The 18,207-nt window shown below is 51.4% G+C and overlaps 1 protein-coding gene across 1 annotated transcript in view; it reads right to left on the bottom strand.

Moving 5' to 3' along the window:
* Positions 1-1,110: 1,110 nt before the first annotated feature.
* The window catches only part of NOP2 (NOP2 nucleolar protein), a 29,365-nt gene continuing 12,268 nt past the window's right edge, over positions 1,111-18,207 (bottom strand). The window contains exons 7-16 of the mRNA XM_040361183.1: positions 15,811-16,007; positions 14,599-14,688; positions 12,730-12,817; positions 12,504-12,644; positions 12,255-12,394; positions 10,314-10,403; positions 7,100-7,222; positions 5,881-5,978; positions 5,170-5,300; positions 1,111-1,778 (exon numbers count right to left, since the gene is read on the bottom strand). Coding sequence (XP_040217117.1) covers positions 1,453-1,778; positions 5,170-5,300; positions 5,881-5,978; positions 7,100-7,222; positions 10,314-10,403; positions 12,255-12,394; positions 12,504-12,644; positions 12,730-12,817; positions 14,599-14,688; positions 15,811-16,007 — 1,424 coding nt within the window. The 3' untranslated portion in view covers positions 1,111-1,452. The remainder of the gene's footprint in view (positions 1,779-5,169; positions 5,301-5,880; positions 5,979-7,099; positions 7,223-10,313; positions 10,404-12,254; positions 12,395-12,503; positions 12,645-12,729; positions 12,818-14,598; positions 14,689-15,810; positions 16,008-18,207) is intronic.

Raw genomic sequence — 18,207 nt, forward strand, 5'->3', positions numbered from 1 at the left:
TTGAGATCACAACCAATGGTAGCGTTACATTTCCGGGACATGCCAGAAATGAAACGGTTTTATGGATGGGTTTACTTCCGCTTTAAGTGATTTAAACAGAGCCGATAATCAGCTATTTCTTCTCCTCACACTGACAAAAAAAACAACCCAATCAGGGGGGCATCGGTCCCCCACACAGAGAGCCACGCCACCTCATCTGTGCCCACAAGTGCTGCTGATCAGTGCCACCCATCAGTGTTGCCAACCAGTGCCACCCATCAGTGTTGCCAACCAGTGCCACCCATCAGTGTTGCCAACCAGTGCCACCCATCAGTGTTGCCAACCAGTGCCACCCATCAGTGTTGCCAACCAGTGCCACCCATCAGTGTTGCCAACCAGTGCCACCCATCAGTGTTGCCAACCAGTGCCACCCAGTGCCGCCAACCAGTGCCGCCAACCAGTGTTACCTACCAGTGCCACCCAGTGTTACCTACCAGTGCCACCCAGTGTTACCTACCAGTGCCACCCAGTGTTACCTACCAGTGCCACACAGTGTTACCTACCAGTGCCACACAGTGTTACCTACCAGTGCCACACAGTGTTACCTACCAGTGCCACACAGTGTTACCTACCAGTGCCACCCAGTGTTACCTACCAGTGCCACCCAGTGTTACCTACCAGTGCCACCCAGTGTTACCTACCAGTGCCACCCAGTGCTACCTACCAGTGCCACCCAGTGTTACCTACCAGTGCCACCCAGTGCTACCTACCAGTGCCACCCAGTGCTACCTACCAGTGACACCCAGTGCTACCTACCAGTGCCACCCAGTGTTACCTACCAGTGCCACCCAGTGCTACCTACCAGTGCCACCCAGTGCTACCTACCAGTGCCACCCAGTGTTAGCTACAACCGCGCAATTGTCAGTTAAAGCGACGCAGTGCCGAATCACAAAAAGTGCTCTGGTCTTTGACCAGCAATATGGTCCGGGGGTTAAGGGATGTGGTGCCTACGATTTACAGTTGGCAGGTAATATAAAATTCTCCTTGTGTAATTGCCAGTTAAAGCAGCACAGGGGGGGGGGTAAACCTTCCAGAGGTCAAATGCTTAAAATATAGAAGAAGACAAAAACAATTTTTAGTTTTATATTCAATTTATAATAAAACTTCAACAGATTCAAAACTCAACCTTAGAGGAAGGACTGGACATTGCACCCCCCCGGGAGAAGGTCCATGGGCACGCCCCCGGAGTATTGTACACCCCTCACGTCTCGCCCTCCACCAGAGTCCATGTTCAGTACGGCACAGATCCCTCCCTACAGAGGGGCGTGGTCTCCGGGAATAACCAACCCCTGCAGGGCGAGGAGGAGGGGCTCCGAGGAAGTTCCCGGATATGACATATACAGAGAGTCTCAGAGGATGGACAGGAGGTGGAGGAAGGTGGAAGGTCTAGAAGTGGAACCCAACGGAGAATATTTAACTCTTCCTTTTCTTCTTGGCCAAAAACTTCTGTTTGTGTTTCATCTTCTGGCCTTGCTTTGAGTTGGGCGTCGGCTTCTTCTGAAATTGCTTCTTAGAGGAGTTCTTTGGCGATTGGTTGGGAGTCGGCTTCTTATGGGGGTTCTGTTGGCTCTTCTTCTTTGCCGGGGAGTTGGGATTTGGCTTTTTTGCGGGACTCTGTTGGGTTTGCTTCTTAGCGGAGTTCTTCTGATCCGGCTTCTTCTGGCCCTGTTGCTCGGCTGTTTTCGATTTCTTCTCTGCGGTGGTCTCCTCCGCCTTCTCTGCGCTGGAGCCCTCGGCCACTTTATTGGGAGAAATACAAAAAGATTAACAACATGCTCTCTGGGGCAGCATTTTTTTTAATGAGTTACTAAGAAGCCACAAACAATATAGATTATTTTTTTTAAAGCAGAGGCCCTGGAGAATAAAATTGTTATACCGTATATACTCGAGTATAAGCCGAGTTTTTCAGCACATTACTTGAGTCACCTTTTTGCGCCTGATCTCCCCAACTTTGGGGACCAGGTCCCCTGGACCCCAAACTTGGCACACATATAGCCCTACTCTTCCTCTACAAGTGTGCAAAGTTTGCTGTTTGGGGGGCCTTTGGCTGGGGAGCACTGATTTTTCAAAGCCGGGCACCCCTTCCATAGACTCCCATGTTAAATAGTAATTTCTCCGGTAAATTTGGGGACCCAGTACCGGCCAGTCGTAGGTCCCCTGGACCCCAAACTTGGCACACATGTAGCCCCACTCTTCCTATACTACTGTGCAAAGTTTGTTGTCCGGGGGACTTACGGCCAGGGAACACAGATTTTTCAAATTTGGGCACCCCTTCCATAGACTCCCATGTTAAACAGTAATTTCTCCGGTAAATTTGGGGACCCGGTACCGGCCGGTCGTAGGTCCCTTGGACCCCAAACTTGGCACATATGTAGCCCCCCTCTTCCTCTACAAGTGTGCAAAGATTGCCATTTGGGGGGCCTACAGACGGGGAGCACCGATTTTTCAAACCCGGGCACCCCTTCCATAGACTCCAATGTTAAACGTAAGTCTGGTCATGGGCACAGTGATACATGGGCACAGTGAGGCATGCACATGGGCACCCTAGGCTTATACTCGAGTCAATACGTTTTCCCAGTGTCTTTTGGTAAAATTAGGTGCCTCGGCTTATACTCGAGTATATACGGTACATTATTATTGTTATTATTCAAACACATTTTCAGGGGAAAAAAATACACTAAAAGTATATTTTACTGCAAACACAATACTATACCAATTTTTTGGGAAAAACATAAAAAGTTTGTGTCGCATCAATTAAATAGATACCAAACATGTCAAGTCCTAAAAGTGCGCACACCCGTGGAATGGCAAAATAAATCAGAATTCTTCAGAGTCTGCGCTTTAAAAGCACTTTTTATATGGGGCGTGTATGGGCGCTTTAAAAAAACGTTTATATTTTTTAATAAAATGTATATATTAACCACTTCCGGACCGCCGCACGCCGATATACGGCGGCGGTTTGAAGAGGGATATTTCTGTTATGGCAGCAGGTAGTTACCATAACCCCCGGGATCCTCCTCTTCAGCCGGCGGCCCAATTTCCCATAATGGTGGTCTCTGCGGCAGCATCGCCGCAAGGTCACCTTTATTGGCGGCGGGAGAGGGCCCTCCCCCAACTTACCGGAAGCGATCGGTCCTCTTGCAGGAAGGGTATGGAGAAGAGCGAGGGGAAGATGGCCCCCCCACCCGTCTCCATATCATAGCAGGCGGAAGAGATGTCAGAACCTCACTTCCACCCATAGATCCTAAAAAGGGCCATTTTTTTTTTTGCATTTTTTCAAATGCCAAAATGTTTGTGTAAATATGAGATGTGAGGAATTTTTGACCCTCCCAAAAAAATATAAGAGGACCTGTCATGCTTTTTTCTATTACAGGGAATGTTTACATTCCTTTTAATGGGAATAAAAGTGACCCAATTTTTATTCATTTCTTTGAAACCGTGTTAAAAATAAAAAAAAGGGTAAAATAAGAAAGACATTTTTTTTTAAAATAGGGCCGAAACAACAAATCGATTATGAAATTAATCGATTACAATTTTCATAATCAATTAATCGGGCGGTAACATAATGGGGTTAAAAAAATAAAAAAAAATAAAAAATAAAATTAGCCCTTTATAGTACAAAAAAAGGCAACTCTCTCCTGTAAATATCACTTTCACTGTCCGACACTAAACAATGACCCCCTTAAAAGTAGCGATTTTTTGCTCTTTTTGTACATATTTTAGTTTTTTTATGTTACTAAACATCTCAGGCCGGGGGTCACACCTCTGTGTTTTTTGGTGCTTTTTGCAGAAACGCACTCCAGTCCATTTCCATGTTTTCCTATGGGACGCGTTCACATCCAGGATTTTTTCTGGCTGCTGCGTATTTGGAAAGGGGCGGGGATTTAGCGCAAAACGGCGCTATTTTGTTTTTTTTTGGTTCAATATACTTCAATGGAGAAGCTGCAGAAAAGCATGCAATGCGTTTTTGCGACAATTTGTGTTTTGTAATCTGCCCGGCAACAAATTGGCCCCAAAAAAATGCAATATTTTTTTTTTAAGGCTATTATCCGATTAATTGATTGTTCGAAACAATAAATCGGGCAACTAATCGATTATGAAAATCAGTTGTAGTTGCAGCCCTGGTTAAAAAACGCGCCCCATCCCGACGAGCTTGCACACAGAAGGGAACGCATACGTGAGCAGCGTCCCCATATAGAAACGGTGTTCAAACCGCACATGTAAGGTGTCGCCGCGATCGTTAGAGCGAGAGCGACAATTCTAGCCCTAGACCTCCTCTGTAACTCAAAAAGGGCAACCTGTAGAATTTTTTAAACGTCGCCTATGGAAATTTTTTAAAGGGTAAAAGTTTGTCGCCATTCCACGAGCGCGGCGCAACTTTAAAGCGTGACATGTTGGGTATCAAATTACTCGGCGTAACATTATCTTTCACAATATAAAAAATAAGATAACTGTAAAGTTATCCCAATTAACTCAAAAAAGCGAATAAAAATAAAATAAAAAAAGTGCGCTTGTAAGACCGCTGCGCAAATACAGTGTGACAAAAAGTATTGCAACGACCGCCATTTTATTCTCTAGGGTGTTAGAAAAAATGTATAATGTTTGGTGGGTTCCAAGTAATTTTCTAGCAAAAAATTTTTTTTTTAACTTGTAAACAAATCTCGGAAAGTGGTTAAATAATATATTATTAAAATATATATATTAACTATATCAAATTTTATTAAAATTATATATTAAAGAAGAACTTTAGGCAAAACTCTTTTTCTCGTTTTGGATAGAGTACGGGGGAGGGGTCACAACCTGTGTCAGTTGAATTGTTGCCATCGGAGTCCCATTGCAAAGATTTCACTTCACTTCCTGTCCCTAGCCAAAACAGGAAGTGAGAGAAAATCTCCACAAATTAAGAGAATTCTTTGGACTTTCCTGATCTGCACAGAGATTGACGACTCAAAGTACTGAACACACAGAAAGCCAGGCAAACAGCGTTTTCTGACAACGATCTCGGCATAACTTTGCTTCCTCAAAAAGTTTCCTTTAAATGGCCAGTCCGCCCAATGGTGAGATTCCAGTATATAGCGGGGTGCCCGCCATGCAGCACGATGGGCGGTTCCTTTTTAAATCACGACTTACCTTCTTTTGTTGAAGGAATGGCGTTTGAGAATTTACGGAACTTTGCGACGAAGAAGCCCTCCATGTTGTGGGTGTGCGGATAGAAGCGGCGGGTCAGGCGGAGGGATTGGTGGAAGCGGCGTTCCTTAAACCTGCCGAGAAAGAAGGTGGTCAATCACCATGAAGATAACCAAAGTCATGGCCGTCACATGACCCGGCTCTCCCCCCCCCATATCCAGACGTCACATGACCCGGCTCTCCCCCCCCCATATCCAGACGTCACATGACCCGACTCTCCCCCATATCCAGCTGTCACATGACCAGGTTGATCCTGCTGCTCTCTATCTCCCCCTTCTGTCCATGTCCCCAATGCAGTTGGGGATTTTGCAGAGCAGTGTTGGCCGCTCTGCACATGCTCAGTTCTCAGCGAGTTTCTATGCTGAGCATTCCCCCCCCCCCCCCCCCCATCACATCTGAGCAGCCCATGTGACTATAGAGTCACACATGTGGGTGTATACACACTTGACAGGCCACTCCCTCCCTCCCTCCCCCCTAACCAGTTAAACACAATGGGGGGCGGGACATTACATGTAGATTAATGGAGGCTTCACACATTACATCCTGCTAGCTCTGACCCGATTGGTCCCGCCACACACATAGAAATCACATAGACCAGATACGGAAGCCGCTCAGGGTTGGGGGACAATCCATTATTTATTACGAGGGGCTCACCTTACAAAACCTTCTTTACCGAAATCCAGTCCTGTGGGTACAAGTTTGACATTTCTTTTCTTCAAGGCGTAGTCCACCACACACTCGTTCTCCTCCACCTGGAGACACACATTAGAGAATTACATGAGGGGGGAGAAGACAGAAGACAATGGGGGGGGGGGAGAAGACAGAAGACAATGGGGGGGGGGGGAGAAGACAGAAGACAATGGGGGGGAGAGAAGACAGAAGACAATGGGGGGGGGGAGAGAAGACAGAAGACAATGGGGGGGGGGGAGAGAAGACAGAAGACAATGGGGGGGGGGGGAGAGAAGACAGAAGACAATGGGGGGGGGGGGAGAGAAGACAGAAGACAATGGGGGGGGGGGAGAGAAGACAGAAGACAATGGGGGGGGGAGAGAAGACAGAAGACAATGGGGGGGGGGAGAGAAGACAGAAGACAATGGGGGGGGGAGAGAAGACAGAAGACAATGGGGGGGGGGGAGAGAAGACAGAAGACAATGGGGGGGGGAGAGAAGACAGAAGACAATGGGGGGGGGGGGGGGAGAAGACAGAAGACAATGGGGGGGGGGAGAGAAGACAGAAGACAATGGGGGGGGGAGAGAAGACAGAAGACAATGGGGGGGGGGAGAGAAGACAGAAGACAATGGGGGGGGAGAGAAGACAGAAGTCAATGGGGGGGGAGAAGACAATGAGGGGGGGGGAGGAGACAGAAGACAATGGGGGGGAGAGAAGACAGAAGTCAATAGGGGGGATTTACTAAAGTACAGTGGAACCTCGGATTACCTGTTCCAGGAGAACGCTCGTAATCCAAAGCACTCGCATATCAAAGCAAGGACAAACCATCTTTACGAGCATTTCCAAACGGTGGTGCTGCTGCTGCTGCTGCTGCTCCCCCCCCCCCCCCCCCCCCCCATTGGCAGGATTCAGGCCAAAGCGGTGTGCAGTACCGCGTTTGGCCTGAATCCGGCTAGTTTTGTAAAACAACAAACAACTAGAGGTCGACCGATACGGGTTTTTCTCTGGCTGATGGCCAATATATGATGACGATTTTTGCAGACTATTTTATTTTTTTTGGTGGCACTGGCTCGTGGCACGGAGGAGAAGGAGGAGAAGGAGGAGAAGGAGGAGAAGGAGGAGAAGGAGAAGGAGAAGGAGAAGAAGAAGAAGAAGAAGAAGAAGAAGAAGAAGAAGAAGAAGGACTCGCTGTCAGAGAACTCACCGTGATGGAACACGTGCAATAGACCAGGAATCCTCCGGCTGATGATTGGGCGTCCAGGGCGTCGATGGCGCCCAGGATCAGCTCCTTCTGGATGTGGGCGCAGCGCTGGATATCCTGCATGGTCTGCGGGAGGAAGTCAAAAATGGTAAATACACAGAGGGATCTTGTTGTTCTTATTGGGGGGGGGGGGGGGGGGGGAGTCTTTGTTCTCCCGAAACGCGTTGCCTTAACTTGTTGCTTCTTTCAATAAACTACAAATTCACCTTTCTTGCCTTTCATTGAATATTGCACATTGTTTTCCCACCTACCTTCACTATCTCACCCCAGAGACAGAGAAAGGGATCAAGGACACTGATTATTCTTTTCTCTGCAGCCTCACCTGCACTGAAGATGAATGGAGAGGACACAGAGGCTCCTCCCCATTCATAAACTATCAATGGACACAGGCGCGATCGGTACCAATCATTCACTAGAACAGTGGTGTCCAAACTGTGGCCCAGAGGGCCAGTTGGGGACCTTTGCTTGCCTTTATCTGGCCGATGGGGCACCATTTTCCCTGCTGACGCCATCAACGGGGCGCCACTGTTCCAATAATTGATGCCATCAACGGGGCACCACTGTTCCAATAATTGATGCCATCAACGGGGCACCACTGTTCCAATTGATGCCATCAACGGGGCACCACTGTTCCAATAACTGATGCCATCAACGGGGCACCACTGTTCCAATAACTGATGCCATCAACGGGGCACCACTGTTCCAATAACTGATGCCATCAACGGGGCACCACTGTTCCAATTGATGCCATCAACGGGGCACCACTGTTCCAATTGATGCCATCAACGGGGCACCACTGTTCCAATTGATGCCATCAACGGGGCACCACTGTTCCAATTGATGCCATCAACGGGGCACCACTGTTCCAATTGATGCCATCAACGGGGCACCACTGTTCCAATTGATGCCATCAACGGGGCACCACTGTTCCAATTGATGCCATCAACGGGGCACCACTGTTCCAATTGATGCCATCAACGGGGCACCACTGTTCCAATTGATGCCATCAACGGGGCACCACTGTTCCAATTGATGCCATCAACGGGGCACCACTGTTCCAATTGATGCCATCAACGGGGCACCACTGTTCCAATTGATGCCATCAACGGGGCACCACTGTTCCAATTGATGCCATCAACGGGGCACCACTGTTCCAATTGATGCCATCAACGGGGCACCACTGTTCCAATTGATGCCATCAACAGGGCACCACTGTTCCAATTGATGCCATCAACGGGGCACCACTGTTCCAATAACTGACGCCATCAACGGGGCACCACTGTTCCAATAACTGACGCCATCAACGGGGCACCACTGTTCCAATAACTGACGCCATCAACGGGGCACCACTGTTCCAATAACTGACGCCATCAACGGGGCACCACTGTTCCAATAACTGACGCCATCAACGGGGCACCACTGTTCCAATAACTGACGCCATCAACGGGGCACCACTGTTCCAATAACTGACGCCATCAACGGGGCACCACTGTTCCAATAACTGATGCCATCAACGGGGCACCACTGTTCCAATAACTGATGCCATCAACGGGGCACCACTGTTCCAATAACTGATGCCATCAACGGGGCACCACTGTTCCAATAACTGATGCCATCAACGGGGCACCACTGTTCCAATAACTGATGGCATCAACGGGGGCACCACTGTTCCAATAACTGATGCCATCAACGGGGCACCACTGTTCCAATTGATGCCATCAACGGAGCACCACTGTTCCAATTGATGCCATCAACGGGGCACCACTGTTCCAATAACTGACGCCATCAACGGGGCACCACTGTTCCAATAACTGACGCCATCAACGGGGCACCACTGTTCCAATAACTGACGCCATCAACGGGGCACCACTGTTCCAATAACTGATGCCATCAACGGGGCACCACTGTTCCAATAACTGATGCCATCAACGGGGCACCACTGTTCCAATAACTGATGCCATCAACGGGGCACCACTGTTCCAATTGATGCCATCAACGGGGCACCACTGTTCCAATTGATGCCATCAACGGGGCACCACTGTTCCAATAACTGACGCCATCAACGGGGCACCACTGTTCCAATAACTGACGCCATCAACGGGGCACCACTGTTCCAATAACTGACGCCATCAACGGGGCGCCACTGTTCCAATAACTGACGCCATCAACGCGGCACAACTGTTCCAATAACTGATGCCATCAACGCGGCACAACTGTTCCAATAACTGATGCCATCAACGGGGCACCACTGTTCCAATAACTGATGCCATCAACGGGGCACCACTGTTCCAATAACTGATGCCATCAACGCGGCACAACTGTTCCAATAACTGATGCCATCAACGCGGCACCACTGTTCCAATAACTGACGCCATCAACGGGGCACCACTGTTCCAATAACTGATGCCATCAACGGGGCACCACTGTTCCAATAACTGACGCCATCAACGGGGCACCACTGTTCCAATAACTGACGCCATCAACGGGGCACCACTGTTCCAATAACTGATGCATGGGATGTGTAGTTCAACAGCTGGAGGGCCGTAGTTTGAGGCTCCCTGCTTTAAGTCCTCCTCCCCCGCTCCCGTTTGTGAAATGGCACTTTTGGGGAGGAGAGGGGGAGCGGACAACTCGATTTTGACAAGTACCCGCTCCTAACTTGTGTGCGCCGACTGCCTAGGCCAGGGGTCTTCAATCTATGGCCCTCCCAGCTGTTCAGGAACTACAATTCCCATCATGCCCAGTCATGTCAGCGTTTTACAATGCCTCGTGGGATGTGTAGTTCCGCAACAGCTGGAGAGCCGTAGTTTGAGGATCCCTGGCTTGGGAAATCAGAAGTGGAAGTTCTTCTCCCCCTGAAGTCTTCTGGGACGACGGGTCCCAGAAGACTATTCACAGTGCCGATCGCACATGTGCACTGGGCACCCAAGCTGTGAAGCAGCAAGCTGTCACAGCCGGGTGCTCATAGTAAAGAGGCTGGCGAGAGAGGACACAGGGAGAGAACGGCTGGGGTGAGCACACCGCCGGATCGTGGGATCGGCAAGCAGCCGTTTATAAAAAGTCACCAGATCCAGATTTTGTAAACTCAATCCTCCCAGTAGAGGGCAGCACACAGGGGTCGTCTATGAGGTCATAACCCGTCCGTTTCCTCGCTTACCTTGTTGGTTTTCACTGACGGATCTTTGCTGATGACGCCGGTCCCACTGCATGGGGCATCCAGGAGCACGCGATCGAACCCCCCGAGGACCTGTAATGATGAGGCATTGGGTGTAATACAGGAAGAGGACAGAGGGGGAGCAATATATTACACAACCAGCAGGGGGCGCTTCAGTGTCTCCTAGCATGACTGGAGCAAATCAACTGCCCTTTAGAGCCGTAATCCAGAGAACTGAAGAAAATTCAAATGCAATCTAATGCCCTCCCTGACCAATCAGAACGATTCTCCCGCAATTTGTTACTTTCGGTCATTTCTTTATTGGACATTATTCCTTCCAATCCTCCGAGGAAGCGCCCACCCCCGAGGAAGACGGACAAATATCCAATCCAGACCTCCGATATTCCCGGGAGATGTAAACTGTCTTTTTATACTTCTAATTGTTTTTCCACGATGGATTATTTGTATCAAAGATTTTATAAATTTTTGTAATAAAATGTGATAATCAGATAAAGCGTTGGGAATACAAGCGGTGCCATGAAACTCCTCCGTGCCTCCAAATATCAGCGTTTTCTAGATTTCTCCTGATGAATGCAAATAATTCACAACAACAAAAGCAGAGGGAACGTTCCTTGTGGGAGGATATATAACAGAGGGGGAGGGGCTGAGGGGAAGAGGAAGTTCTTCCTCCCTGTAGTAGTCTTGTCACTCTGCCCCCGGCACCCCATACCCACCCACCCACCGCAGGCACCCCAGACCCACTCTGCCCCCGGTGCCCCGGACCCACAATCCCCCCCGGGCGCCCCAGACCCGCTCTCTCCCCAAGCGCCCCAGACCCGCTCTCTCCCCGGGCGCCACAGCCTCGCTCTCCCCCCGGGCGCCAGACCCACTCTGCCCCCCGTGCCCCAGACCTGACCGGGCGCCACAGCCTCGCTCTCTCCCCGGGCGCCACAGCCTCGCTCTCTCACCGGGCACCACAGCCTCGCGCTCTCTACCCCAGCCTTGCTCTCCCCCCAGTCTTGCTCTCCCCCTGGGTGCCCCAGGCTCACTCTCCCCCCTCCCTCTCCCCACAAGCCACAGCCTCGCTCTCTCCCCAGGCGCCCCCTACCCCAACCTCGCTTTCTCCCCGAGTGCCCCAGCCTCGCTCTCTCCCCGGGCGCCCCAGCCTCACTCTGCCCCAGCCTCGCTCGCTCCCCGGGCGCCCCAGGCTCACTCTGCCTCAGGAAGGCTAACTCTCTCCCCGGGCTCCCCAGGCAGGCTCGCTCTCTCCCCGGGCGCCCCAGCCTCGCTCTCTCCCCGGGCGCCCCAGCCTCGCTCTCTCCCCAGGCGCCCCGGCCTCGCTCTCTCCCCAGGTGCCCCGGCCCCGCTCTCTCCTTGGGCACCCCAGCCCCACTCTGCCCCAGCCTCGCTCTCCCCCGGCGCCCCAGGCTCACTCCACCCTCCCCTCAGGCGCTCCTGGCTCACTCTGCCCCAGTCTCGCTCTCTCCCCGGGCGCCCCAGCCTGGCTCTCTCCCCGGGCGCCCCAGACCCGCTCTCTCCCCCGGGCGCCCCAAACCCACTCTCTGCCCCGGGCTCGCTCTGCCCCAGCCTCGCTCTCGCCCGGGCTCGCCCTCTCCCCGGGCTCGCTCTGCCCCAGCCTCGCCCTCTCCACGGGGCGCCCCAGACCCACTCTCTCCACCGGGCGCCCCAGACCCACTCTCTCCACCGGGCGCCCCAGACCCACTCTCTCCACCGGGCGCCCCAGACCCACTCTCTCCACCGGGCGCCCCAGACCCACTCTCATAACCGGGCGCCCCAGACACCCACTCTCTCAACCGGGCGCCCCACACCCACTCTCCCGATGCAGATCTGGCAATACGCAAGTCACCTCTACAGTGACAGAGCCTGTAATTTCATGGCTCACCTCCCACACCAGTTTCTATACGGCGGTCATATTGCTCTCACCTTGGGGATCTGCCGACCGTCATAATTAGAGACTATACAGTTTGTGACGCCCAATCTGTGCAGATTTCCCACCACGCTCCGGAGGCGATCTGCGTTCATATCGTTGCCGACAATAATACCGGTGTTCTTCATCAGCTGGGCTGCGGGCAATAATAACATCGCGGCTTACAATTGTGACACACGCGGCAAATCGAAAACTTTTTCACGCTCAGAAAACTTCAGCCGCAAGTATTTTTCTCCAACACTCACCGATATAACTGGTCTTCCCGCCGGGAGCGCAGCACATGTCCAGCACCCGTTCGTTCTCTTGAGGTGCCAGAGCAATGACTGGCAGCATGCTGGACGCACCCTGGAGCATGTAGTGACCAGAAAGGTACTCGGGGGTGGCACCTGGGAGGGGGAGGGGAGGAGACATCAAATCAGAGCCACAAAGACAACAGAAAGGACCATCATTTCCACTTCCTCAGAACCTTACCGACTGGCACTGAAGAGTCAAAGATGACAAGTCCGGTCTTCGACCATTTTCCCAACGGGTCCAGATTTACTCCGCGATTAATGAGAGCCTAACACAGGGCAGAGGAAGAAGAGTCTGATTGGGCGAATATAATAGAAGGAAAGGAAAATCCCAACAATTAACTTTTTATTTGCTCCCTTTTGGTCTATTAAATGTACCAATAAACGCGTTTTATCCGCTTAACCACTGAAGACCCGGAACAATATGCAGGTAAAGGACCTGGCCCCATTTTTGCGATTTCGGCACTGCGTCGCTTTAACTGACAATTGCGCGGTCGTGCGGCGTGGCTCCCCAACAAAATTGGCGTCCTTTTTCCCCCACAAATAGAGCTTTCTTTTGGTGGTATTTGATCGCCTCTGCGGATTTTATTTTTTGCGCTATAAACAAAAATAGAGCGACAATTTGGAAAAAAAAATCTATATTTTTTACTTTTTGCTATAATAAATATCCCCCAAAAAATATATAAAACTTTTTTTTCCCCTCAGTTTAGGCCGATACGTATTCTTCTACTTATTTTTGGTAAAAAAAAAAATCACAATAAGCGTTTATCGGTTGGTTTGCGCAAAAGTTATAGCGTTTACAAAATAGAGGATAGTTTTATTGCATTTTTATTAATTTATGTTTTTTTACTACTAATGGCGGCAATCAGCGAAAAACATATATAAAAAAAGTTATTTTTTCCTCAGTTTAGGCCGATACGTATTCTACCTATTTTTGGCAAAAAAAAACGCAATAATCGTTTTATCGATTGGTTTGCGCAAAATGTATAGCGTCTACAAAATAGGGGATAGTTTTATTGCAATTTTATTAATAATTTTCTTTTTTACTACTAATGGCGGCGATCAGCGTTTTTTTTTGTGACTGCGACATTATGGCGGACACTTCGAACAATTTTGACACATTTTTGGGACCATTGTCATTTACAGCGTTCAGTGCTATAAAAATGCACTGATTACTGTGAAAATGACAATTGCAGTTTAGGAGTTAACCGCTAGGGGGCGCTGAAGGGGTTAAGTGTGACCTCATGTGTTTCTAACTGTAGGGGGCGGGGCTGGACGTGGGACGTCATTGATCGTCTTTCCCTATATCAGGGAACACACGATCGATGACGGCGCCACAGTGAAGACTGGGGAAGCTGCGTTTACACACAGCTCTCCTCGTTCTTCAGCTCCGGGGACCGATCGCGGGACTCCGGCGGCGATCTGGTCCGCAGGTCCCGGAGCTTCGGACCGAGTCGCGGGCACGCACCCACGACTCTGCATTTAACAATCACGTACAGGTATGTGATTGTGCCATTCTGCCGACGTATATTGGCGTTAGGCGGTCCTTAAGTGTTTAAAGCGAAGTTCCACCCAAAAAAAAAAAACTTTGCATAAATCAACAGCATTATGCATCAGCAAAAACATTTGGAATTTATATATTTTTTTATAGCACTGTTGCTATGGGGTTCTTCGTATTCTGCCACCTCCTCTCTGCGGCGCCTGACGTCATTTCCCTCGACGCCCCGTGCTCGCTGGTGCTCCTGGGAGATGCGTGTCATTGTTTACCAAAAGTCAGTGGGCAGCGCCCGAGGGATTTGTTGGCATTACAACAGGGTGGGCACGTCAGACGATGATGCGCACGTTGCGATGGCAATGTCTGAAGTGTACGGCGCTGTGAGCCGTTGATACTGCGCATGCGCGAGAACGGGCGGTGCATGCTGGTCGCTCAGCTGCACAGTGTTCCGGAAGATAGTGCTTGTGGGCTTCACATGCCCCATCAGTGTAAGAATCAAAATCTGTTGACCACCCATGTAGGCGGCTGGTTGTATCCAGGGAGGTGACCACCTACCTGAGCCAGGTCACGTCTTCGTGTCTTCAGGGTGTTGGTCCTGATGGTGACGGGACGCTGGACCTCACACGCCTCCAGGAAGTCAATCAGCTAAAGAGAGAGAGAGAGAAATGAGGAGAGAAAACATCTGCTGCCCACAACCCACTTGTTTCCGGGCACTTCACTCTTGAAAAAAATAAAAAATGTTTCTCAGTTGATGGTCGAACAGTAATTTTTCACCTTCACCAATGGGTGCCCACGAGGCCGCACACCCACCGGCACCCCCACGAGGCCGCACACCCACGCACACCCACCGGCACCCCCACGAGGCCGCACACCCACCGGCACCCCCACGAGGCCGCACACCCACGAGGCCGCACACCCACCGGCACATCCACGAGACCGCACACCCACCGGCACCCCACGAGGCCGCACACCCACCGGCACACCCACCGGCAAACCCACGAGGCCGCACACCCACCGGCAAACCCACGAGGCCGCACACCCACCGGCAAACCCACGAGGCCGCACACCCACCGGCACACCCACGAGGCCGCACACCCACCGGCACCCCACGAGGACGCACACCCACCGGCAAACCCACGAGGCCGCACACCCACCGGCAAACCCACGAGGCCACACACCCACCGGCACCCCACGAGGCCGCACACCCACCGGCACCCCACGAGGCCGCACACCCACCGGCACCCCACGAGGCCGCACACCCACCGGCACCCCACGAGGCCGCACACCCACCGGCAAACCCACGAGGCCGCACACCCACCGGCAAACCCACGAGGCCACACACCCACCGGCACCCCACAAGGCCGCACACCCACCGGCACCCCACGAGGCCGCACACCCACCGGCACCCCACGAGGCCGCACACCCACCGGCACCCCACGAGGCCGCACACCCACCGGCAAACCCACGAGGCCGCACACCCACCGGCTCTCATCTGATATTTCCCATCACACACCCCCCCTATAAACACAGGACCCGCCCCCAACTACAAACTCAGGACACCCCCCCCCTACTACAAACACAGGACCCCCCCCCCCCCCCCTTTACTACAAAAACAGGACACCCTCCTCCCCCTACTACAAACACAGGACCCGCCCCCCCTACTACAAACACAGGACACCCCCCCTATACACACACAGGACCCGCCCCCTACTACAAACACAGGACACCCCCCCCCCTACTACAAACACAGGACCCGCCCCCTCTCACCTCTGACACGGGGAACAGGTCACCGAGGGTCTCGATCATAAAGGCGCCATAACTGTAGTAAGTGGCCAGATCCCGGCGGAGCACCGCGAGATACTCCTGGCGGGGGCGGCCCTCTCCTCGGTTCGCAAAGTCCTGCAAGACGGCGACCACGTCCTTAATGCGTTCCTGAATCGCAGAGAGATCCATCGGCGTGGAGACTGAGGGAGGAGTTAAGGATTCTACTACAGCGACAGCGCGGGGGGAGGCGGCCAGAAAATACATCACATTATATATAAAACAGCAGCCAGGTGTATTCTATTCATCACTTACATACAGGGCCTGAAAAAGTATTCATACCCCTCTATACAGAGACAGGAAAAAGTATTCATACCCCTCTATATACAGAGACAGGAAAAAGTATTCATACCCCTCTATACAGAGACAGGAAAAAGTATTCATACCCCTCTATATACAGAGACAGGAAAAAGTATTCATACCCCTCTATATACAGTGCCTGAAAAAGTATTCATACCCCTTGAAATTTCCCACATTTTCTCATGTTACACCCAAAAAATGTAAATGTATTTTATTGCAATATATCAGGGGGAGGCAACCTGGGGCCCCTCCAGCTGTTGCAGAACTACAAGTCCTAGCATGCCTCTGGGAGCAATTGTAACTGCCAGCCTTGCAATGCCTCAGGTTGCCTCCCCCTGCAATAGACCGACACAAAGTGTCACATAATTGGGAAAATGATACAAATAAATCTGTGAAAAGTGTGGGGGGGAGGGGCATTTGTATGGCGCCCCCTTTACTCTGATAACTAAACTCTAGAGCAGTGGTTCTCAACCTTGCTAGTGCCGTGACCCCTTGATAAAATTTCCCAAGTTGTGGGGACCCCCTAACAGTAAAATTATTTTTGTAGCGTGGGTTGTCAGCACACAAGGCAGGACAAGCGATTTGCGCCCCTAACCCACAGACATTTAGCGCTCCCCGAGTCCCTTCCACTCGTACAATATTAAATTCCCTTCTGGTACATTTTAGGTTTTACCACTCAATTTGTTCTCTTTTCTTTCCATTTTATCTCTCGCTGTCCTAATTTCTTGTTTTTCCCCATCCCTCTCTTTAGACATATTTCTTGTTCTTTCTCTCCTTTTTTCTTTGTTCCTCCCCTTCTCTTCCTCTCACTTCCATAGATTCTCAATATTCATTCCTTCTCATACTCCTTGGTGGGGGGGGTGGGGAGTTGGGATGAGTGGCAGTGCTGGTGGGGAGAGTTCTGATCGGCCAACTTGGGTGCTCTTGACCAAGGCCATCTGCTGATCTGAGAACTGTAGTGGGGACTTTTAATGGCAACTCTAATCACAGGACGTGTTACTCACTGTGTCTCCGACTTTGTGGTGTCTCATAGCAGTGACACCTATGCTGAAACCAGGAGATGGGGTCCCCTCAAGCCCCTCCCACTTCACATTCCTCACCAGTCAGCTGTGAACTCAATGAGCGGCTGAGTGGGTGGCCGCGGGCTCCAGGAACAGCCCAGCTGGGTGGCCACAAGAAGGCTGGCAGAGCGGTGTGGGCTTCAGGAACAGCCCAGGATATGGTGACCCCTGGCAAATCATCATTTGACCCCCGAGGGGGTCCCGACCCCCAGGTTGAGAACCACTGCTCTAGAGGAACCAATCACCTTCAGAAGTCACCTGATCAGTAAATAGAGTCCCCCCGTGTGTCATTTAATCTCAGTATAAATACAGCTGTTCTGTGAAGCCCTCAGAGGTCTGTTAGAGAACCTTAGTAAACAAACAGCATCATGAATGCCGAGGAACACACCAGACAGGTCAGGGATAAAGTTGTGGAGAAGTATAAAGCAGGGTTAGGTTATAAAAAATCTCCCAAGCTTTGAAGATCTCACGGAGCTTCTGTTCAATCCATCATCAGAAAACGGAAAGAGTATGGCACAACCGCAAACCTACCAAGACACGGCCGTCCACCTAAACTGACCAGGCCGGGCAAGGAGAGCAGCCAAGAGGTAACTCTGGAGGAGCGGCACAGCTCAGGGGGGAGAATCTGTCCACAGGACAACTATTAGTGGTCTCTCCACAAATCTGCCCTTTATGGAAGAGTGACAAGAAGAAAGACATTGGAGGAAGAAAGACATAAGAAGTCCTGTTTGTAGTTTGGGAGAAGCCATGTGGGGGAGGGGACACAGCAAACATGTGGGGGAGGGGACACAGCAAACATGTGGGGGAGGGGACACAGCAAACATGTGGGGGAGGGGACACAGCAAACACGTGGGGGAGGGGACACAGCACACATGTGGGGGAGGGGACACAGCAAACATGTGGGGGAGGGGACACAGCAAACACGTGGGGGAGGGGACACAGCACACATGTGGGGGAGGGGACACAGCACACATGTGGGGGA

Source organism: Rana temporaria, chromosome 8 (genome assembly GCF_905171775.1).
Source record: "Rana temporaria chromosome 8, aRanTem1.1, whole genome shotgun sequence".
Classification (NCBI taxonomy): domain Eukaryota; kingdom Metazoa; phylum Chordata; class Amphibia; order Anura; family Ranidae; genus Rana; species Rana temporaria.